The sequence below is a fragment of the Crocuta crocuta genome, unplaced genomic scaffold, assembly GCF_008692635.1.
Source record: "Crocuta crocuta isolate KB4526 unplaced genomic scaffold, BGI_CrCroc_1.0 scaffold288, whole genome shotgun sequence".
In the NCBI taxonomy this organism is placed as follows: Eukaryota; Metazoa; Chordata; class Mammalia; order Carnivora; family Hyaenidae; genus Crocuta; species Crocuta crocuta.
In genome coordinates, this window is record NW_027532607.1 from 6,500,716 (window position 1) to 6,525,450 (window position 24,735).

At 37.4% G+C, this 24,735-nt stretch overlaps 1 protein-coding gene and 1 pseudogene across 1 annotated transcript in view; both read right to left on the reverse strand.

The window, feature by feature from the left end:
- ABCA6 (ATP binding cassette subfamily A member 6) overlaps positions 1–15,391 on the reverse strand; it is a 59,150-nt gene extending 43,759 nt beyond the window's left edge. Inside the window, exons 1-7 of the mRNA XM_077780366.1 lie at positions 15,296–15,391; positions 13,582–13,787; positions 12,356–12,513; positions 10,080–10,183; positions 9,461–9,687; positions 6,005–6,146; positions 4,981–5,166 (exon numbers count right to left, since the gene is read on the reverse strand). Coding sequence (XP_077636492.1) covers positions 4,981–5,166; positions 6,005–6,146; positions 9,461–9,687; positions 10,080–10,183; positions 12,356–12,513; positions 13,582–13,787; positions 15,296–15,391 — 1,119 coding nt within the window. The remainder of the gene's footprint in view (positions 1–4,980; positions 5,167–6,004; positions 6,147–9,460; positions 9,688–10,079; positions 10,184–12,355; positions 12,514–13,581; positions 13,788–15,295) is intronic.
- An 8,206-nt stretch (positions 15,392–23,597) lies between these two features.
- On the reverse strand, positions 23,598–24,316 carry LOC144245039 (SKA complex subunit 1 pseudogene; annotated as a pseudogene).
- Between the last annotated feature and the right edge of the window lie 419 nt (positions 24,317–24,735).

Genomic DNA, 24,735 nt, shown 5'->3' on the forward strand with positions numbered 1-24,735 from the left:
ATGATAAGAGAACATTTTTTTCTAGTTATTCTGCTAATAAAGATATGTTTATAATTTTGTCATGTGACAATAGGTATAATGTTCTAGGTGTTGTTTTAAGACCTTTTTATAATATCTCATTAAATCCTTATCATAATCCCATAAGGCAGGCCTTATTATTTTTAAAAAATATTTATTTATTTATTTATTTGTTTGTTTGTTTATTTAGAGAGACAGAGAGAGTGAGGAAGGAGCACAGAGGGAGGGAGAGAGCCCCAAGCAATTTCTGTGTTCCCAAAGCAGAGCCTGATGGCGGAGCTCAAACTCCCACACCATGAGATCATGACCTGAGCTGAAATCAAGAGTCAGATGCTCAACTGACTGAGCCACCCAGGTGCTGCTAGGCTGTATTATTTCTATGTGCATTTTACATATGGTGAAATTGAAGCACGGAGAAATTGAGTAGCTTAACCAACCAAAGTCAAAATCACACAGTAAGAAGGGACTAAGCTGAACTCAACACAGGAAGTCCAGCTGGCAAGCCCAGTGCCTCACACTGGACAATACAAACTCCATTTTTGTAAAATGTTACCATTTCATGACAAAGGTGAGTTCCTTCCAGGAATGCAAGCTTGGGTTGACATTTGAAGATCACTCTATGTAATTCAACATAAAACAGACTGAAGGGGAAACTAAGGTGGTTAGTGAAGTAGATGCAGAAAAAGCACAGGATACAATTCAATATCCACTTATAATAAAGAAAGTCTCTTCACAAACTAAGAAGATGAGTGATCTTCCTAAACCTGGCAAAACAGTTGTACACAGACCAATACCAAAACTCATGCTTTTTATGAAATGTTGAAAGCTTTTCCTTTGCTTGCATTTATTTCTTTTAAAAAAAATTTTTTTAATGTTTTATTTATTTCTGAGAGAGAGAGAGAGAGAGAGAGGCAGTGTGAGTAGGGGAGGGTCAGAGAGAGAGGGAGATACAGAATCTGAAGGAGGATCCAGGTTCTGAGCTAGCTGTCAGCACAGAGCCTGATGCAGGGCTTGAACCCATGAGCCATGAGATCATGACCTGAGCTGAAGTCGGACGCTTAACCTACTGAGCCACCCAGGTGCCCCTGCTTGCATTTATTTCTATTCAACATACTGGAGGTCCAGCCTCTGCAAAAAGGCAAGAAAAATAAGTAACTAGCATTAAAAAATGCAAAAGAAAAAATAAACATCATTGTTTGGAGACAATATGATTATACATAAGAAAAACCCAGGATTAAACCTAGAAAAACACTAGTTTTTAAAGTTTGTTTGTTTGTTGGCACACAGAGAGAGAGAGAGAGAGCGAGCATGGGAGGGGCAGAGAGCAAGGGAGACAGAGAATCCCAAGTAGACTCTGTGCTGTCAGCATAGAGCCTGATGTAAGGCTTGAACTCATGAACCCATGAGATCATTACCTGAGCCAAAATCAAGAGTTGGATGCTTAACCAACTGAGTCACACAGGATCCTCTAGTTTTACTAAAAGAAGATAGCAAGGAAACGGGATACAGTGTTAATGTACAGAAATCAGTTGCATCTCTCTACATTTACGACAAACATTGAAAAATAAGAGTCTAAGTGCAGATGGTATTTATAATGACATCAAAAGTATTTTAAAAAGTATATAAAACTTATGATATTTGTCCTTCTCTGCCTGACTTATTTCGCTCAGCATAACACCCTCAAGGTCCATCCATGTTGCTACACATGGCCAGATTTCATTGTTTCTCATTGCCATGTAGTATTCCATGGTATAGATAAACCACATCTTCTTGATCCATTCATCTGTTGATGGACACTTAGGAGGAACTTGACGGAGGAACAAGGGGGAGAAGAAGGGCGGAAATGGTGGGGGAAAGGGAGAGAAGCAAACCATGAGAGATTCTTGAATGCTGACAAAAACTGAGGACTGATGGATGTGGGGGGAGGGGGGGATGGGCATGGAGGAGGACACTTGTGGGGATGAGCACTGAGTGTTATGTGGAAACTAATTTGACAATAAACTATTAAAAAAAAAGTATATAAAACTTTGGACTAAATAAAAAAATATGTAAGTCTCTCAATAATTAACAATTACAAAGGAAAAATGAATGTGAAGATATATTATTCATGATCAAAAGAAAAGTGTCAATTTCCCTGAAATGTTGGTTGAAAAATTCAACTGCATCCAAGTGTCAGTAGCTTTGTACACACACACGTATGTGTGTGTATCAGTTGACAAGTTAATTCTAAAATGTACACCATTCAAAAAACCTAGAATAGAAAAGTCTCTCTTTGGAGAAGAAAATCAACTGTTACTACCATATATCAAGACACATAAAGCAAAAACAATTTTCTTTTTCTTTTTTTTTTAATGATTCTTTTTTTTTTTTAATGTTTATTTGTTTCTAGGAGACAGAGAGAGACAGCGTGAGCAGGGGAGGGTCAGAGAGAGAGGGAGTCACAGACTGAAACAGGCTCCAGGCTCTGAGCTGGCAGTCAGCACAGAGCCCGATGCGGGGCTCGAACCCACGAACCGTGAGATCATGACTTAAGCGAAAGTCGGACGCTTAACCAACTAAGCCACCCAGGCACCCCAAGCAAAAACAATTTTCAGATAATGTGGCAACAGTCAAGAATAGACCAGATGGGATCATACGTGATTGCTTGAGCTCTAACAAAGGAAATGCTGTAGTCTGTTTAGGGAAAGGATGGTCTTTTCAGTAAATGAAGTGGAAGAAATTGGACATTCATGTAAAAAAATTAATATTCCTTCTACATATAGATACCCAAAAGTTATTTTGAAATGGATTTTATATCCAAATGTAAAAAATAGAATCAATTGAGCTTCCAGAAAAGAACAAGGGAGACAATCTTTAAAAATTTTTTTTTAATTTATTCTTTTATTTTGAGAGATAAAGCACGTGTGCATGTGTGCACCTGTGAGCTGGGCAGGGGCACAGAGAGGGGACAGAGACAGAATCCCAAGTAGGCTCTGCACTGTCAGTGCAGAGCGAGATGCAGGGTTCGATCCCATGAACTGAGAGATCACGACCTGAGCCAAAATCAAGAGTCGGAGGCTTAACCGACTAACCCATCCAGGTACCCCTGGGAGAATATCTTTATAACCTTGGGGAATGCACTGATTTCTTAAAGATACAAAAGCAGTCTACAGAAAATAAACTTGACAAACTGGACCTTACCAAAATTAAGAACCTTTGTTCATTAAAAGCATGACTGAGAGAGTAAAAATGTCAGCAACAAATGTCTCATATCTAGCATATATAAGAAATTCCTACGAAGCGATAAGGAAAAGATAAAAAGTCAGCTAAAAAAAGTGGGGGGGGATGCCCTGGATAGGCATTTTATAAAAGAGGAAACCCAAAATGCCACTAAGTATATGAAAAAGAATTAAATTTCATCAAAAGTCAGGAAAATGCAAATTAATATCCCAAGGATTATTATTTCAGATCCACAAGATTTCTAAAGTTTGGAAGACTAACGATACCAAATGCCAGGAAAGATTTGTAACAACTGTAAGTCTGAAACATTTGGTGCAAAAGTAAATTGATTCAACCACTTTGGAAAACTATTTGGCAGTAGGTATGAAGATTAAGACCCACTATTCAACTCTTCGATATACACCAAACAGAGCTGAATGCTTGTATTCACTAGGATATATGCATAAGGTTTTTTTTTTTTGCAGAATTAATAGCAGTCAAAAGCTAGAAAATATGTGTCCATCAATAAGAAAATCAATATCATATTCAGCATATCCACACAATGGAATATTACCTAATACCATAGTACAACTGCATACAAACTATGGATGAGATCTAAAAACATAACGGTGAGTGGGGGAGAAAGCAAGATTTTCAAACATGCACTTGGTAGAATATCACTTCTATAAAGTTGAAAACAGGCAACACTAAAATATTATGCTTAGGAACACACATTAGGTGATAATAAGAAGTGCAGATCACACAACTTTTACCTTTAGGAGGAAGGAGTGTGCGGAGGAGCTTTGGAGTTGTGGCATTCTTCTATTTCTTGATCTAGTTGATGAGTGTTTAGATATATTTAGTAACTATTTGCTAAGGTCTTTATTTATACTCTTGAAAACTTTTCAGATTTGAGGTTTCCAAAAGAGGTTTACACAATTAATAGAGAATGCCTTCATTATATAAAGTAAAAAAGAATATCATATGATCTCACCCATATGTGGAATTTAAGAAACAAAACAGATGAACATAGGGGAAGGGAAGGAAAAATAAGATAAAAACAGAGAGGGAGGCAAACCATAAGAGACTCTTAAATACAGAGAACAAACTAAAGGGTGCTAGAGGGGAAGTGGGGGGGGATGGGCTAAATGGACGATGGGCATTAAGGAGGGCACTTGTTGGGATGAGCATTGGGTGTCATCTGTAAGTGATAAATCACTGGGTTCTACTCCTGAAACCAATACTACACTCTATGTGAACTAACTTGAATTTAAATAAATAATGAAAAAAGAAAGGTAAATAGTTGCATATGAGAAACAAGAAAAAAATTCTTCAAAATGAAAATACATTTGAGAGGGGAAAATCTGTCTTATTCAAGATGTTCTTATTCAAACTTCCTTATGTGATGAAGATATCTCTACACTGTAATAATAACATTCTCAAATCCAGCTTTAGGCTATAATTGTTTAGCAAAAACGTTCTTAATTTGAAAGAGTGTTTAGGGGCACCTGGGTGGCTCAGTAGGTTGGTAAGCGTCTGACTTGGGCTCAGGTCATGATCTCACAGCCCGTGGGTTTGAACCCTACATCGGCCTCTGTGCTGACAGCTCTCTCTGCCCCTCCCTTGCTCATGCTCTCTGTCTGTTTCTCTCAAAAATAAATAAACATTAAAAAAAAAGAAAAAAAGAGGGTTTGCAACCATGAAGTTATGAAATATCAAGTTTTTTTGAAAGTTCAATAATGAAACAATTAACTAGGCTCCTACCTTACTCATCCCAGCACTGAAGGTAAATGGGCTGCAAATACTCAAAATCCACTCCAGAGATGACGGAAGTTGTCTGTAATAGGCAGCGAATCCCACGCCCCCCCAAAAGACAATGAGGAGAAACATAACCAAATTGGTGAGAACTGTTTTTTTTAGCAACACACTCATCAGGAATACTAAAGTTATCTGAAAGAGAAAGAGAAGACATCTAGCTATTAAACAGCCATTCAACAATAAATATGGATCCTTAGATCATAACATATTTATCAATGAGATAGCAATGAAGATATTAAGGCATCACAATGCTCAGTCCTTCTCTCTACCCCTTTGTAAAGAGGATCCTTATTTGCCCTCCTCAACTGCTAGGCTTTTGCTGAAGAAAAGACAGGGAGAAAAGCTGTGTGTGCTGAGGAAAAGGATAGAAATGCAGACTTGGAAACACCAAAAGAAACCAAATTAATGTCTTAAGAAAGAACACCTATGTACCCTCTCCAGAAAACACCCTGGGAGGTGGGGGAATGTAGAAGCTCTTGTTTTATGAAGGAAGAAGGATGACATGGGAAGTGAGGGCAAGGTGAAGTGTCAGAGGGAGATACTGGGCAAGCCACCATGTTATGGAAACCATAATGGGTCCACTCCTCAAGCGCATCCTCATTAACCATCTAGAAAAGTCTTAGAGTCAAAATGTTTTTAGTCAAATGTTTTTTTTTTCTTTTTGATGCATCATTTCATTAATGCAGACCTTTTTTTTTTTCTTAAATAGTTTATTGTCAAGTTGGTTTACATATAACACCCAGGGCTCATCCCAAGTGCAGACCTTTATGCAAAAGAAAGGTCCAATTGGATTTTATATAACATCATCTTCTCAACGACTCATAGAGACTTTCTCAAGCAAATACATATACGCATGCACAGAGTGGACATGAAGGAAATAACGAACTGTAATAACCTCCAGAAAACTTTACCTTTACATAGCTAGCTAAGATCTAAAGCAGAGAACGTGATAATAAATATATGAACTTACCAAAGATAAGCCATATAAGAAAAAGAGTGTAAGTATGACAATGAAGCCTGTCATGAATAAAATTTGGGTAGATGTTATAACAACTGTAATGACTATGGAAATAATGAAGATGTAGCCAGCGTAGATTAAACCCCAGGAGAGCCTAAATGAAGACAAAAAGTTATTTCAATTATTTTAACTTCATTATGAAATATTTATAACATACAAAAATATCTAAAGAATGATACAGTGTTTACCATTCTACCTGCCACTTAGATGAATAACTAAAATATTACTAATATTATGCTGGCAGGGCTGTGGGGCTGCCTCCTCGCTAGGCATCAGCTCTGTATTCACTTATTGTATAAATAGTATGAACACTTGCATAAATAGTATCTCCGTATATGTTTTGCTGCTGCTTGCCTCTATCATTGGACATATACAATATTATACCCTGCCGTATAATAGTTCATTGTTTGACTATATCCCAATATTCTCCTGCTCATGGACTTCTAGATTGTTTCAATTTTTATTTCTGATGTGTTGTTGCTAAGAGCACTCTCGTACTTGTCTTTTTTTGTGAAAATGCACAAAAACATCTCAAAGGTGTAGTTGCTGAAGTAAAGATTAAGCTCTTTGTGCCTTCCGTGTTATGACATATTACCAAGGTGTTCTAACTATAGAAGTGGGAGGAAATAGAACAGCTGCTGATGGATCAAGGAGTCATGGAGTCACTGGGGGCAGATGATAATTGGATCATTCTTGAGGATTTCAGGCCGTAGGACCTCCACTCTCCCTAGTAGAAAACTGAAAGTTCCTAACTCCTCCCGGCCAATTCTATTCTTGCTATTCCTATTCATCTTTCCTTTTTTTTTTTTAAAGCTAATATAAATTAGGATACAGCCTTACATGTTCATACGGTTTTGCTTTACATGTGCTGGTGTTCATGTTTTTATGAGGTGGCTCTTAAGAAATGGTATTCAGTCTTAGATCTAACAGGACCACAAGCATCCTCTCTTACAGGTAAGTAAACTGTAGTTCCTGCTGTTACTTCATGGCCTATTCCAGATCCACAGGGTAGAACAGTAACAAAGCTGGGATGACAGTGCACGCTCTTCTCAGTCCTCTTACTCTACATGAAACTGCCCAACTAAATAAGCATCTGGAACGTCTGGGCAGCTTAGTCGGTTGAGCGTCTGACTTTGGCTCAAGTCATGATCTCACGGTTTGTGGGTTCGAGCCCCGCATCGGGCTCTGAGCTGACAGCTCAGATCCTGGAGCCTGTTCGGATTCTGTGTCTCCCTCTCTCTCTGCCCCTCCTCTGCTTGCACTCTGTCTCTGTTTCTCAAAAATGAATAAGCGTTAAAAACAATTAAAAATAAAAAAGAGTTCAAGAGCTGAAAAAAAGTGAGAGTATTAAAACCAGGAACTTGCATCAATAGGCCCCAGTACGATGTGTTTAATTACTGCTTATTCGACTTCTTTTTAAAGGTCATGAGATTACAGTGATTCAGCCTTTGTTAGAAACATCAGCATTTTTGAAAAGCATATGGCATTCTGCAGAATCCACTTCCTGAGAAGGGAACTAGTACAGGTGGGAATTGAAATTCTATAGAGTAGGAGAATTACAAATAAAGGAACTTAAAACATTACCTCGAAAAGGANTTCAGTCATCACACTTGAATAATAAATGCTGATGATATTTCACAGTTATTTCACATTACTTAAAAAAAAAGGTTGTGATAGAATTTATTTCCAATAGACATCCTTACTTAATAAAAACATTTCAGATTTTTTTCCTTCTTAGTTTTAAGGATATATATATATTTTTAATTTTGCTAACTTTAGGTTACATGCACACTAAGAAGCATTTACCCTGAGAATGAATCCACATCTAAATATCCAATACCTTTCTGATTTTAATCCAGAGTTGACTTGTGCTACCTGTTTTCAGGGGAGTACAAGGATACTGCCCCAAAAGACATTCTCTGAACTGAAAACTGGTCCTTTTTACACAGAGTCCCCTCTCTACCCTCCATCAGACTCCATTCATTCCTTTGCCCTTGCCAAAGTTTCACTGCAAACCACTCTTTTTCATTTCAGAAACACAGTTTCCTCTTTTTCTATTTCACAATTAATGTATGTTAGAACCAGAACTCTCTGTTAATAAAATACACTTTATAGAAAATTTAAAATTTCCTAGACCATAAATTTATTTTAGGGAACATGTGACTTACAAATGATTGTTCAATAAACAATTCCTCAACCATACCAGATAGTTCCACATCCATAAAGAGTAATTTTCTTGATGTGGGCACTACACAAAGATATATTTCCCAGGGTTCAGTATTGATAAATGTTAGGTTTCTTTCTTTTTTTTTAAGTTTATATATTTATTTTGAGAGAGAGAGAGAGAAGGAGACAGAAAATCCCAAGCAGTCTCCATATTGTCAGTGCAGAGCCCGATTTGGGCTTGAACTCACCACCTGTGAGGTTATGACCTGACCTGAAATCAAGAGTCAGATGCTTAACAAACCAAGCCACCCAAGCACCCCATGTTAGGTTTCTTTTAGGGTTTCTTTCAGGGTAAAAGAAACAGATTATTTTTCCTTTTCCTAGACAATGTGGATTTGTAACCGATTGCATGGCAGATTCTCTGCTTTGGCCTCTAGGAAGCTTAGAGATTGTATGATTTGCATTTTTATCTTCTGGTCTTAACTGTTTTCATTTTGTTAGGTCCTTGTTTCTATTCCTCAATCATTTGTTTGTATTTAATACAAATACACACACATAGATAGATACATAAATATACATATGTATACAAATAAACATATGTTTAAATATATCCAAAATATATATTTAAAATCATCTAAATCATTTTTGAATGAGTCAAGAGACAAATATATCCATATATGAACAAATGTTCTTATTGAGCCCTTCCAATATGCTGTATATCTTAAGAGCTGTATGTGCTGGGCACATTTTATAGGCTATCTCAACTCCAACACATGGTACTTAAGTGTTGCAAAAAAAAATATATCCCTGCTGATGAACCCTCTGAACACAAGCTAGCCATTATTGGATCATATTTCCCTCAACATGAGGAAGTGTGGAGGAATCAAAGGATAACCATGGGCAGACCAAGCAGCAGAGTTGCAACTGGTACCGTTGGGTTGGATCTTAGCTGTGGTGCATACCATCCATTTGACATTGGGTAACTCTTCCATTCTCTCTGACCGTAATGGTACCTCTATCACAGCATTAGCTTCATATATTCACGGTACGGTGAAAGGGCTCAGCCAAGTATGATCAATAGTTTATATTGCCCAATTTTAAAAGGACTAAATCAAAACATCAGAACAGAAGAACAAGGAGCCAATGTCTCAGGCTTAACCCGTAATTTTTGGAAATAATGACACTTTTTTACTGCTTCCTAATTTCTGATTATTCATTGTACTGCTTGAATCGGTTACTTACCAGAAGGCTGAATCTTGTAGACCCATCATTTTCATCAAATCCTTACACTTTTTTCTCTCTTTTGTAACATTAAGTGATAAAAAATGTATAAATGGAAAAAAGTAAAGAAGGCAGTAGAAAATAAACATCTCCTTTTGAAGAATGTTACTATCAATAAAAGGTAAAGTCTTCATATTTATAGCAGTAACTGACATCAACTCTTCTGTCACAGAATGGTTTGTTGCAATCTAGAGTAGGGTTTAAACAAATAAAATCATTATTTGAAAAATAGGAACTGAGTAAGCTGTAGTGAAATCTGAACACCCTCTGAAGATTATACCATTATCAAGTTCCTGATTTTAATATTGTTCTGTGGTTATATCAGATGTTACCATTAGAAGAAACTGGAAGGTGGATACACAGACCTTCCTGTACATTGGTTTTTGGAATTTCCTGTCATGCTGAAATCCCTTGAAAATTTAAAGTTAAAAACGAAAGCAGTGTGTTCCTTTGATAAATCCAGTTTCAGCATTTGTATGCCTGCTTCATTATATAAATGTATGAAAACCTGAGCATATATCATCTTTCATCAAAATCTCAATACCTGTGGAATGAGTTTAATTATTAGAACTTTTCTTACTTGTATAATAGCAGCGTTAATTGCAGTTTGCAAAGTCACAAATCCTCCATTCCAGTATTTGGCCAAAGAACAGGAAAAGTCACCATGCACTTTCCAACAATGAGCTACAAGCACAAAGGGAGGCATAACCATAAGCAACATTATCAGGTGAAAGCCATTAGAGAATAAGAAACAAGAATAGAAGAGAAAGCCATCTAGAGGAGCCTCCACCAGTCAGAATTTATAACCATAGAGAAAAAAAAAGCAAATCAAGTTCTTAATAAGGCAATTTTATTCATGGAGACTGTAGCATGCATAGGAAGCCTTAGAAATGAAAAGAAGATGAAAGCTGGAGGGCCTGGGTGGCTCAGTCAGTTGAGCGTCTGACTTCAGCTCTGGTCATGATCTCACAGTTCATGAGCTCGAGCCCCCATTCCCCACTGGACTTGCTGCTGACAGCAAAGAATCTGCTTTGGATCCTCTGCCCCCCTTTCTCTGCCCCTCCCCCAACTGTGCTGTCTCAAAAATAAATAAATATTTTTTAAAAGATGAAAACGAACACTCTGCTCCTACCATGCTGGATTCCTTGCTGTACCTCAAGATGCTAAACGCACTCTTGTGCTAGAACTTTTTTTGCTCAGATGCTCTCCCTCATGATGGATACGTGGCTCACTCCTTCCCTCTATCCTCATCTCTTCTCAAAAGTGAGCTCAGCACAGAGGTCTTCCCTGGCCACCATAAATAAAAATATCTGAAAGAGCGTTTAGACTCTATCTTCCAAGCCTGTTCTATTCTACTTTGTTGTTTTATCACCACTTGGCAGAGTTTTTTATCCCATTCCCTGTCTCTGACTCAAATGATTCATGCAAACAGGCTCCCCTCTGTGTCTGGCTTACTCCCACCCCAGGGCCAGAACAGTGCAGGACACATAGAAGACACTTGGCAAATAAATGGAAAAGAACCGATTCTATTAGCCACATCAATTCTGCTTCCTGAAAGTCCCTCAAACCTGTTTACTCTCCTTTTCAGGTGCCTCAGCCTTGTCCAAGCTGACTTTGGCTCCCTGGTTATGTTTCACTATGCTCTCCCTGACCCCTCTGCAATCCATTCCATGGGCTATATCCAGAGAGCTCCCTTAGGCTTGGGAGTCTAAGCTCTTCTCTGCCCTGATTAAAGTACCTCAATGGCTCCCCAACACTCTAGGTTTGTAGAACATCATGGGATCTAGCCCTTCAGTTAATTTCAGCCTCATTCTTCTGTCACATTCGTTTCCATGTCCTCCGTTCAGCTATACTGATCTTCTTCCATGTATACTAAGAGATGCCCTTGGCATCTCAGGATTTTCACACCTGCCCTCCCTCTCTCTGAAATACAAGGCTTTTCCCACCCCGCCACCTCCATGCGCTTTTCCTTCTAGTTAGTTTTAAACATCACTTCGCCCTATAAGACTTCTCAAATCCCACAGCTTATTAGGAACCCCGGGTCTAAATCTCCCACCCACTCAGCACCTCTCTTTGCACTTGTCATTTAACTGTTCAATGTCTATTTTTCCTGCTAACCTGGAACCTCACCTGAGGCCAGGACCTCTCAGTATTGATCACTCTGTATCCTTTGCAACATGCCCCTGTGTGCTCACTTTATATCCATTGGATGACTCCATAATGTTTTTTTTTTTCAATTTTTTATGGCTTTATTTTATTTTGAGAGACAGAGAGCGAGCGAGGGAGGGGCAGAGAGAGAGAGAGACAGAATCTGAAGCAGGCTCCAGACTGAGCTGTCAGCATGGAGCCTAACGTGGGGCTCGAACCCATGGACTGTGAGACTGTGACCTGAGCCAAAGTCGGACACTTAACCAACTGAGCCACCCAGGCGCTCCAATGACTCCATAATGTTTTATAGTGGGAAGATATGATTGACCTTGGAATAAGTTCAGCGATACAATGTGCTCTATCTATTTTATCATGTTCTTTTTTTTTTTTTTTTAATATTTTTATTTATTTCTAGGAGAGAGAGAGAGACAGCGTGAGCAGGGGAGGGTCAGAAAGAGAGGGAGACACAGACTCTGAAACAGGTTCCAGGCTCTGAGCTGGCAGTCAGCACAGAGCCAGACGCGGGGCTGGAACCCACGAACCGCGAGATCATGACCTAAGCGAAAGTCGGACGCTCAACCGACTAAGCCACCCAGGTGCCCCTATTTTATCATGTTCTATCAAGAGCATCTCTGTTGTCCATCCCAACCCACTCCTTATGTTAAAAACATGAAAAGTACCATAATGATATTTTATATGGAAAGTCACCTGTGAAAAGATCTTCCTTCAAAAATGGAATGTGATATCCCTGAATAAATTTTAACTTATAAGAGAAAGCATCATTAAAGATGATTCCCACCAGGTCTGAGAAACTGTCTAGAAGTATTTTATCCATGGATTTTTGATTCGGTACTCCAATGATTCTTCTTTCTGTGAATGACAAGGTAAAAATAGACAGAGGATTGTACAGTTTCACCGCCATGGAATATGGTATCCAACTGTGTCATCATATATATTTCACTGGAATTACACTAAAATCATTTTCCATTTAAATGAAACTTACCCCAAAAGGCAAAGGGAGATTTTTTTTTTAATGCTTTAGATTCTAGAATCAGAAGACATGCATGAGAGTTGAGTGTTTTCTTTTAATAATGACATGTATTGTGGCAAATTTTAGGTATATAGAAGGATTATACTAGGGTAAGCATGCATAAGAGAATTAGGATACAAAGTAGAGGTAATGGGAATAGTTACTGTATAGTCAGGGGATTCCAGATCTCAGATTTACTGAAGCAAAGACACCTCATCTGATTTTTGCCTTATGTGGCAGCTAAGATCGCCAAGTAAGTGTATTTCTAACAGCCAGCAAAGTCACCTGTTAGAAATTGAAGATTAAAGAGTAGACCACTAAACTGCACCCACCGTGCCTGTGAGTGAAATACACATTTTATCTTAGTTTTCTTGGTTACATAGTGATTTCATTTAGAAGGAAGGCCTTTAAAGATGTTTACAAAGTATACCATCTGTGGACAGAGTATCTTTAGATTATCCATCCTTACTTTTCATAGTTCTGACATTATTACTTAATAACCAGATTTATTTTCTTTTATTTAAATGTTTTTTCCCAAGTTATAAATCTTAATCACTGTATTTCAATGTTATGAGCATCCACACCCACAAAGGGCATATTCTCCTAGACACTATTCTGCAAATGTGAAGTTATAAATTGATTATTTTAGGTAAATTCCAATAGAAATGTAGACCTCCCTAAACTGGATCCCCATCAAGCTCAAAGGCTTAAAACCTTTAAAAAACCAATTGTTATGAGGGAAAGGAAAAAGGAACCAAATTTGTAGGCTATCTTGATAACCTAAATAATTTCCATAAGAGATCACCGTCAGTTTGAAATAAACATGTATACATCAATTCAAAAGATATGAAATATCAAAAAGATATGAAATAATATCAGTAATTCTTTGTTGCCATTAGTACACCTACCTTTCACAAAGGGAGCAAATGTCGTTTTGTTCACTATCTGCTGTGCAATATCAGAGATAGGTGTATATACAACACCTATAGAGTTATTAAAGTTATCTGCCCTTCCCAGAGTCTGAGGAGGAATTTCAGGAAGATATGTCTTTTCTTTGAAATGTGAAAATAGTCCCATATACAGTCCCAGAAGTATTGGGAACATCCATTCCTATAACAGGGAGAAAAATGAATGTAGAGTATATTCCCTTAAAACGCTCAGCCAATGCCAAAGAGCTGTCGAAGATAGACTTCAATTATGCCACTTGGTTGTCTTCTCTTTGCTCTCTACTCTTCAGATCAAAGGGGACCCAACAAAAGATGCAAACTGAGATGATGGCCACATAGATCATTCTCTAACAATAGAAATGAACTTTTGCACTAACACATGAACTACTGCAGAAGCCATCATAAAAACCAATGGGGTGACAAATAGGATGACAATCCCTATGCCTGGGCATCTGACGTTATAGTCTCTAAGACACAGAGGATCCCAGATGGAGTACATGGTGGCAAATAGCAGCATTTTTGTCACTTGTCACATTCTTGTATTGGAAATCAAAACACATGAAAAGGAACTGAAAGTTAAGATATTGCCCAGTGGTTCACCAATATCAGTAATCTCTTCCTGCTTAGCACAATGCTAGACTACATTCCCAGTCTCTGGAAATGGAGTCGGACCAAGTGATTGAGTGATTGAGTTCTAACCAACGGAACATGAGCAGAAATGATGTGCATCCTTCAAGGCCTGGCTTGTGGACCCATGCACAACCTTCGATATTCTGTCTCCGTCCCTGTACTTTCTGATGTTCTGACTAGGTTCAGACCATCCAGGGGAGATCTCCAAGATCTAGGGAAATGGCAGGGTCCCATTCCTTCACCTACCAGACCCACTTCAGTTTCGCTGCCAACCTTATTTAGACTCTGGGCAAAGTCTGAGTTAAGCCTCTGAGATTTGGGGCAATAGCCTGTCGACAGTCCACCTACCTAATGCAAACTGACAACCACTGGTGTTACTTGGTCGTAATTCTCGGAAATAATCCCTACATGGAAAATTCATGGCTTTGAAAATCAGTGCCCCAAATTAAAATTTCTCAGTTTCTGCTAGGGACCATTTTTATTATTTCTTTACTCTAATTTTGTTACATATGGTAGCAGCTTTAGTAGCTGCTATAATTCCCTGGGGCACCTGGGTGGCTCCGTTGGTTAAGTCTGACTTCGGCTCAGGTCATAATCTCCTGGTGCGTGAGTTCAAGTCCCAGTGTCAGGCTCTGTGCCTGCTTTGGATTCTGTGTCTCCCTCTCTCTGCCCCTTCTCCACTCACACTCTGTGTCTCTCTCTCTCTCAAAAATAAATAAAAAATAATTTTTTTAAAAATTATAAATAGTTGCTAATAAAATAAATAGTTGCTAATAAAAATTAATAGTTGCTAATAATTTCCCATACAATTGAATTCTCATTTAATCTCTTTTTTAAAAACAATATGAGGAATATTTTTAGTCTCTGCAATGTGACATTATTTTTCGGGGACTGCTATGAAACTCTCAGTTTGACAAGTACAGTTAGAGGCAACCTCAAAATCAATAAATCCAGTCTGTTACTTAAAATATAAAATGAGTGCATCATCAGGTAATAAAAGAATAATGTGAGCTGTAGAAAGAGGCAAACTTTCAAACATACCAATAAGCTCTCTCTTTTCATTCTCCATTTCTTAAGCAAATTCTTGTACAGAAGTGCTTGAGTTTGCTGGTACACACTTTTCTGTTTCATATTCATTTAGTCTGCATTGAACAAACAAGGCGAAAATTAACAAGGTGTGGCATAAATCAGAAAAATAAGTGTAATAAGAAACACCTTGGGGAGAATGGGAGAAAAGCAAAAAGAAAAACCTTGATCATATTTTGGAGGGAAATAGTTCCTGCCTTTAAGGACTACAAAAAATGACTTTAAAATATCATTTTAATAACACATGGTTGCAGAATTTTACATCAAATATACTCATTGTAAGCTATTTGGGAGAGTGGATAATGATAGGGAGATAGTGCTCAGTATCACAATTTTACAGAAAAATACAGAGTATAACAATGGAAAAGATGTCATTAGTTTTCAGGACCTGTAAGCTACTTCACATTTTTTTTTTAACTTTTTTATACCAGAAATTCCACTATCTGAATAGAGTAATTGAATTATATCTCAGCTGATTAATAATTTTTGTTCTTTGCATTTAAATAGAAATACCAGAGCTGATCAAATTAACCAAAATTCTGATTATTTCAATTCATTTGAATAATTAATTATGTCCATTAGACAAAACCTCAATGAACTCTTTTGCTGTAGTATTTCTCTTTCAGATGAAACTGAACAGCTTTTATCAAAAAAAGCTAGGCTGTGAGATTGCAATTCAGATTCACACTACCTGAAACTTGATTGTGAGACACAAGAAGAATGGAAGAACTTATCTCAATTTTCTGAATTCATAAGTCCTCGAATAACTGAGGAAACAAACTAACAACCAGGAAGAAAAGAAAAGAAAAGAAAAGAAAAGAAAAGAAAGAAAGAAAGAAAGAAAGAAAGAAAGAAAGAAAGAAAGAAAGAAAGAAAGAAAGAAAGAAAGAAAGAAAGAAAGAAAGAAATTACATAGAAAGTAACTTTACCCAAATGTTTGCAAATAAGCCAACAGAAACAATTTTTCTTCAGTTTTCATAATCTCAAAATTAAATGTTTGTAGATTCACATAACAAAATATTCAGACAATTCTCCCTCACCTAGTACAGAAGCAAATTTTACTATTTTCCTATATCCTCCTGTTGTACCTGCACAATAAAAGTTGGTTGGGAATAAACTGGAAAATTTTATCCTTAGGTCTTCAATATAATACATATGAGTATTTGGAAACATCTGAAAAATACACTGATTTTAGCGGTGTCCACCCACACACTTGGCATAGCACACCCAAACAGAGCTTTACTTACCGTCAGGAAAATTACTCTGGAAACACTGTCAAAGCACAGTTCTCTTTTTGTGTACAGCAACTATTAAAATTTCCTTATTGCTACTTCTTCATTTATTCCTTAAATGGGTGCCTTCCTCAGGCTGTTTTCTGAAGGGGGGTGTAGTCAGACCAAGCTGCACATAATGAACTTGTTTTGTTTTCTGCCCTTTCTTCCCTAAGCCAATTATTTGCAGGGAAATGATGGTTCATTGGTTGGTTGGGAAGAAAACAAACCCTGTGTTTGTGCACTTGGCCTTTCAACTTCAGGGATAAGGGGGTAAAATGGTAAACAAAGAAAACAGAACTAGCCCGCCGGACATGATGAGACCAAGATGGGGAAAGAGCAATAAACAAGTAAAAACAACCACTAACCAAAGTAGTTAAATGTGTATGAGAAATCTTTAGCTATTTTTTTCACTACTAATGCCTAAACCCTATTGCCAATGATATATTTGACTAATTTATACTAAATGGGCAGAATGTGCTGGAATGGAAGGTTTTTTCCTAATAAAGCTAAGCATCCCATAGTCTGCCATAGAGAAACACCTAATTTAGACAAATGAAGAATTATGAACAAATTCCTTTCTCCTGCTCTGCTCATAGAGGATGCAGGATTTCAGAAGGCTTATAAACAAAATAAAACTAAGCAGATTGCCAAGGACTAAAAAACCTATAAAAAGATTCAGGTCAATTTTTATGTATGAAGAATGGGAAAAAAAATGTATTCAATTCCCACTGCATAGTCTATCTCTCTCTGTAAAGAGTTGCAAACTTTTCTTGACCTGCCAAAGTAAACGGCAAAACAGGAAGCCAAAGTCCATGAATTGGGAAATCTCAAATATTTGACATGGCTCCCAATCCACAGATGTTAATAATCATAAAGCTGAGAGTTGTTCTGGAAAAGAGAATAATTTAAAAAATATTTAAGCCACAGAATTATATATGTATATTTCTATCCTTGGTAATTAGTTCTGTTTTTTAAAAAAGTCAACAGTGAGATATTATATGTCTTTTACATTAAAAATTAGCAAAAATAAAGGCAATAAAGATGTTTTAAAGGTCTCATGGAGGGGAGGGTAGAAGGTCAAAAACACTTTAAAATTTTGTATCAATAATAGGCCAATGATCCAAACAAAAATTCTGTTTCTTTTAAATTACTTGGAATATAGTTCAAGTTTTTATGAGTTTTGTTGTTGTTGTTTTAGACCTATGTATTCTACTTTAGGAACCTATTTTAGGAATTTTCACTTTTCTTACAATGAAATTGTAAGAATTTTAAAATTCACAACTACAATATCATTATGTTGATTAAATATATTTTGTTAGTTTTACTTTTTACCATTGTTTCTTATATATGCTTTGGTTTCCTCTTTCTTGACCTATTTACTCTGATTTATTTTTACTTAGGAAGTCATTTTTCTTATTTAAGCCTGAAGATTTCCCATAAATGGTAACCTAATATAATGAAGTATCCAAACTCTGGCTAGAAGTATATTGAAATGGTGGGTAAAGTATATAAAATATATCCCCCAAAAGCCAGAAAGATAACCAAGCTTTAAAAAGAAATAAGAGGGGTGCCTGGGTGGCTTAGTTGGTTAAGCATCCGACTTTCGCTTAGGTCATGATCTCGCGGTTTGTGGGTTCGAGCCCCACGTCGGGCTCTGTGCTGACTGCCAGCTCAGAGCCTGGAGCCTGTTTCAGTCTGTGACTCCCTCTCTCTCTGACCCTCCCCTGCTCACGCTGTCTCTCTCTCTCTCTCCTAGAAATAAATAAAACATTAAAAAAAAAAAAAAGAAATAAGAAAAAGGTAAAGGAAAGAAACCAAGAAGCAATGGAAGAAACAGAAAGAAAGCAAGGTACTTCCCCAGGTATTAAAAATTAAAAAAGAAATTAAAACCAGAACTACGAATGGTATGCCAGCAATTAACTGTCCAAAGAGGGTTTCAATAACCTTGCGACCTAGACTTGATGGTTTATAAAGCTGGGTTTCCTATCTCTGCATGAATCCAGACACTTCACAGGACTGCTCAATGCTAGAAAGAAATAGAAATTAGCAAAATCACCTACTACCCCAAGGAAGAGCAAGGATGTGTATGCTTTGCCCGATCTCTAGGTTAAACAATATATATTCTCCATAGAAAATAAAAAGCCCAGACATGTAGGACATGCCAGATACAGGACATAGGAGAGGGATCTTAATTTATTCTTCCTGTATAGTAATACGTCTAGAAACATAGCAAATGTCAGAGCAGTTACTTGCATTTTAGAGCCAAATGTGGGTTTGAATTCTAGCTCTGCCACGTATTAGCTGTGTGACTTTGCACAATGTATTTAACCTTCTCTGCCCCCTTAAAATGGAGATAATAGCAATGTATGTATGTATGTATAGTTACTATGGAGATTAAATTCATTAATATAAGTAAAGTTCATAAAACAATGCCTGGAAAATACTAAAACTCAAAAAATATTACATGTTGCTGATTATCCTCCTCTTCTTCCTTCTTCTTCCCCTTCTCCTCCTCCTCCTCTTACTATTAATATGAATCTGAATCCCCACAGAGAAGATGCAAGCAATTCTATAGAGATACGTCCAGGATTCAGAGCACAAACCAACAGAGTTAAATAAAGATTTCTCCTAGCAGCTAAGCTCATAATCAAAAGTCCACCATGAAAGAGAATTAGCAGGCCAAAAAAAAAAAAAAAAAAAAAGGGGGGGTGAGGGGAGGAGGGACTATTAGCAACCTTAAGAACTAAAGATAATAAAAATTATGAGAGTCCATAAAATACATATCTAAAGTATTAAAGAAGAAATGTAAGTTAAAATAGGAAGCAATGACAAGGAAGACTAATAGGAAAACAGCCCATTAGAACTTTATATTTAAAAGGCTTAATAAAAGTTAAGATTAAAAACTCAATGGAGAAATCTTATAGCAGATTAGGCACAGGTGAGAAAATTCATAAACCAGAAATATATATGAAGAAATTATAGAAAATTTAGTGCAAAGACAGAACAAGATGGAAAAACATTGAAGACAAATTTTAAAAAATGAAAGACAGAATGAGAAAGATACTGAAGACAAATTAAAAGACATGAAAGATATGTCTAATAGGCATTTTATAATAAGGAAAAGAAAGAGAATAAATAGAAGATAAATTGGATGAACATTTTCCAGAATTGAATATATGAGCCCTGAGATTAAAAAAAGTAATGTGTCCTATGAAGGGTTATAAAAAGAATCTAACAACTATTTTGTGGTGAGCTTTCAAAACATAAAAGAAAATGGAGAGAAAGAAATACTCAAAAACAATAAAATAGAAAAGACAAGTTGTCAACTAAGGATCAACAGTTAGCCAAATGATGTTATAAAACAATGGAATAATGTTGTCCAAGTGCTGAGAGAAAATGAACGGTCAACTTCAAATTCTATACCCAGCTAAACGTGCATGAAATAAAGCTCTCAGAGAGAATTTTCCTTCAACACAAAGTGGCTGAAAGAATACTAAAAGGTGTACTTTAGTTAAAAATAAGCTAATATTGGGGCATCTGGGTGGTTCTGTTGTTTTAAGCGCCCAACTTTTGATTTCATCATCTCAGGTCATGATCTCACGGTCTTGAGATCAAGCCCTGCATTGGTGTCAGCACAGAGCCTGCTTGGGATTCTCGCTCTCTCTCTGCCTCTCTCTCTGTGTCCCTCTCCCACTCGCTCTCCATATACCTCTTAAAAATAAATAAACAAACATTTAAAAAAGGATAATTTTTAAAAAACACCAAGAGTTGATTCTCAGAAGTGTTTGATAAATAAGTTGCCAGTACTAATTATTTATTGACTGTAAACAGTATTTTGTGGGAGAGGAGGCAGAACCTCCCACCAATCTATACATTTCTTCAGTCTCTGTTAATGGAATCTTAGAAGTGTCTATGATGTTGCAGAGTTTTAATTCCAAGTTAATAACAGAGACAAATTGGCATGGGAGCAGAGAATGCTAGTGATTTTCACATGGGTGTTATGACATTGTTTTCCTCAGAGTTTGCTGTGGGAGCCCAAAGTTACCAGGATTACTGTCCTTCTCAACTCTTGGTCACTAGAAATCCTCCCATTTCATTTGAAAAGCAGTCCTTATGGGTCATAATCTTACAGATAATGCAAGCAAGAGGCAGGCATTTGACAGACTGTTCATGAACAGAGGAGGGGGATGACAATGGGATCATGTGGACAGGTGTGAATATTAGCCTTATGTAGGAATGTTGTCCATTCACACTAATAAGAAGAAAGAGTATATGGGTACATTGAAACGTGGTTGGTTGCTGAGATTGTGAAAGCTTATAAAAACATTCTTCTAAATGCTTACATCTTAATAGTCAATTGGGAAGCAACTCTCAACACTCTGCTGAGAGTGAGAAGGGAGAGAGAGATGTTAGAGTCTGAGAAGCAAGAAGACATGACAAGTAATTTATTAGTCATCCAACCCAGTTAAAGAGTGAATAGAATAGGGAGATCCACAGCAGTTGCATAGGTAGAACTAAGGTTCCACTTGAAGAGAGGTAGTGGCCATTCATTTAAAGTGAGACTAGTTATTTTTGTTCGTGTGTGTTTTCCACCAATGTTCATTCCCCTTATACTGGTTTAACCAAGATTGGGGGTTTTCTAGGCAATTATGATGAAAGGTGAGAGGGTTAGGCCTTGATGGTGTATATATGCGAGTGGCTACTGGCCAAGGTAAGCCTTTCTCTTGAAAGGCTGTGGACTCCTAAGTGAAGATGGTAGATGCCTCTTCTTTCTTGCCAACTTTATTTGGTCCATTAGCTCCCAGATTATACTTTTAAGTACATGAGATAGCTGACTCAGCATGTCCTGAAAGGTTGTGAACTTGAGGAGGGGTGGTGATCAAAGATGATAACAAAGCTTTATTGAGGTAAAACAACATATATGGTTCAGGATTCATTTTCTAAGTAAAAAAGGAACTTTCATGTAAACTAAAACTTAGGAGTTTGGCAGCATATTGGAACTAAGGTTTCTAGAATTTTAGCTACAGCAGTAATGTTAGCTTTCTTCTTCTTCTTCTTTTTTGTTTATTTATTTTTGAGAGAGAAATAGAGAGAGAGAACTAGAGGGAAAGGCAGAGAGAGGGAGAGACCGAGAGTCCCACACAGGCTCTGCAGTATCAAGCACAGAGCCCAATGCAGAGCTCAAACTCATGAAGCATGAGATCATGACCTGAACTGAGATCAAGAGTCAGATGTTTAACTGACTGAGCTACCTGGGCACCCCAGTAATTTCAACTTTTTCTTTCTCTTCTTTTAGGTGTTTTCCTCTTATTAGTTTCTATGTGTTGGTCATCTGCTTTATGAAGAAACAACCATTGTGTACGTGTACCCAACACATGTACAAATACCCATTTTGTGGCCAGAGTGACCAGAATCCACTATGGGGATTAGACCAGCATCACTTTAGAACAAAATCTCTGCACCAAGAGTTTGTGGACCTATCTATAGAGGTACGCCAGGCACCAGCCACGTCTGTTCTTGCTCAGACCTCTGGGACGGAACTCAAGTGATCCCTGGCTGGATTTGGTATTGCTCTGGCTTGTCTGTTGTAATCACTAGTTTGGAATCCCATGATGTAGCTGCAGCTGCTGGAGACACCCCCAGATCCCCATGAGCTGCCAAAAAGAGATAAAGCTGTCCTTACGGAAAGCAAAGTCGTAAGCTCAGCAAGCACTCCCAAATGTAACTAAAAGAAAAATTCTAGATAATATTTTAAGGTCTTCCCTGTTTCTGAAGCTGGTGTGTTTCTTTCTTTAGAAAACTCTGCTGATTATTCTACTAAGGTTCAGTCTGTTCTGAAGTCCAATTCTTCCCATCTAGCTGATGATGTTTTCCATTAATGGTGAATATTGTAGGGATCCAGATTGTGCAGCACAGTGGTTGGCTTTTGGCAGACTTTCTTGAGGACTGATTAGGTCAATGTCACCTTTGTGTGTGTGGTGCCTCTAATGTACTATATGACCATCACAGTAACAGGTGTTAACCAGGCCACAGGGCCTGCTGAGGCACTTTTAATTTTCTCTCTGCTCTTGAGATAAACCTGCCCGGTAGATGGTGCAGACATAGGTAGACCAGTGTCCCCATAGGCAGAGGAGAAATGTGGCTAAATTCTTATAATCCAAGCATTCATTTTCCATGCCCAATATCAACCTGCTCACACATGTTACCTGTTTCCATCTCAGGGCACTTTCAGTATAATTTCATTATATATTAAAGTTTACAAACTGGCTTACCCTGAATGCATTTCATTCAAGTTCTACCTTAATGAATGACAAATGGGAAAGTACAATAATTAGGTGAATAAACTGCCCCCAATTCAAATTTCTAGGAAGTATGCCTGTAGACTGAAATGCTGTTGATAGAATTTAGACACTAGTGACCTTTAATTCCAGAGGGTCTTGGTATCCTTGACCTTATTTTCTTGACCTTTTCCTTCCATTACTACATCTGTACCTATGTTATGGGGTCTGCAGCATTGCCACTAAACACAAAACCTACACATGAATATTTTTATTGTTGCATTCTGCATTTACCACAAAGGCTCATATGGTAGGTGGTTAAATATTTGCTGAAATGAAGCAAACGTTTAAATATATACATTTCACCATAAAGTGTTTTATTTTGAGAAGAAATAAGAAAAAAGAAAATTAAAGAGCTCAAGAGAGTATTCTTATAAAGAAATTACAGAGACACCACCCCACCCCCCCGCCACACACACACAGAGGGCTCTGTGCTACCAGAACAGCAGATTGGGATTGTTTGGGATTCTCCCTCTTTCTCTCTGTCTGATCCTCCCCTTCCCTCTCTCTCTCTCTCTCTCAAAAATAAATAAATAAACTTTAAAAAATAATTTATAGGAATAGCCTCTCAACACACCCTACTGTTGGCTCATTCCAAAGTTCACAAGGGCCTTAGGTCATAGCATAATGGGTAAAGCCTCCTTCTCAGATCTCTGATAGCCTCTGGCAAGGTTGTAACATATTCAGTATCACATAAAACCTTGAATCAATTTTCAAAGCTATGGACTCCTTTATGTCAGCTTCCATTATACAATAATGATCTTTGGTATCTTTTGTTTCTTCATCAATAAATCTGTAGATTTATGGCCACAGAACTCAGATTTTTTGGTTGATATAGCATCTTGTGTTTACTAAGAGCTGCCTTGTTGATTTCTTTAATAACATTATTAATTTAACAATAGGTTATGTGAGATTCCATATACTCAGGAGTACCACTGAACTCATCAGGAATTATTAATAGCCTTTCTTTAATATTCCTTTGTTCATTCCTTTGCTCATCTGGGGGCTTCTTTGTGGCTATAAGTTTCTCAACTTTGTTTCTTCAGGGTCAAGATATGATCTCTTAATAAAGCTCTAGATTATGTTACTTGAGGCAAATGGGGAGGCCTATTTTTTTTGAGATGTTCCATGTCTTTATAATCTTCAGAAGATTCACAGAGCCCCTTAAGTGTCAGTTTGTTCTTGACACTGAATTTCCAATTCCAAGTTATTTAATAGCTCATTTGTTACAATGATCTCATCTCTTATTTCATTTAATATCATCTTCAAGGTAGGTTCTTGGCCACAGTTTCCTAATGATGGAGTTTATTCTTAATCTTTTCATTAGTATGCCAGTGAGATTATTCTCAATCTGAGGAGGCCATCCTGTATGCCTCTTGCACCAGTCCAGGAGCAAAGTCCAAAGTTAGGGTTTTTTTTTTTAATGTTTATTTTTTGAGAGACAGAGACAGAGCACGAATGGGGGAGGGACAGAGAGAGAGGGAGACACAGAATCTGAAGCAGGCTCCAGGCTCTGAGCTGTCAGCCCAGAGCCTAATGTGGGGCTCAAACTCATGAGTCATGAGATCACGACCTGAGCCGAAGTTGGATGCTTACCCACTGAGCCACCCAGGTGTCCCTCAGTGTTACTTTAAAAAAAAAATCTTTTACTTTTTTCCTTCTTCTTCTTCTTCTTCTTCTTCTTTCTTCTTTCTTCTTCTTCTTCTTCTTCTTCTTCCTTCTTCTTCTTCTTCTTCTTCTTCTTCTTCTTCTTCTTCTTCTTCTTCTTCTTCTTCTTCTTCTT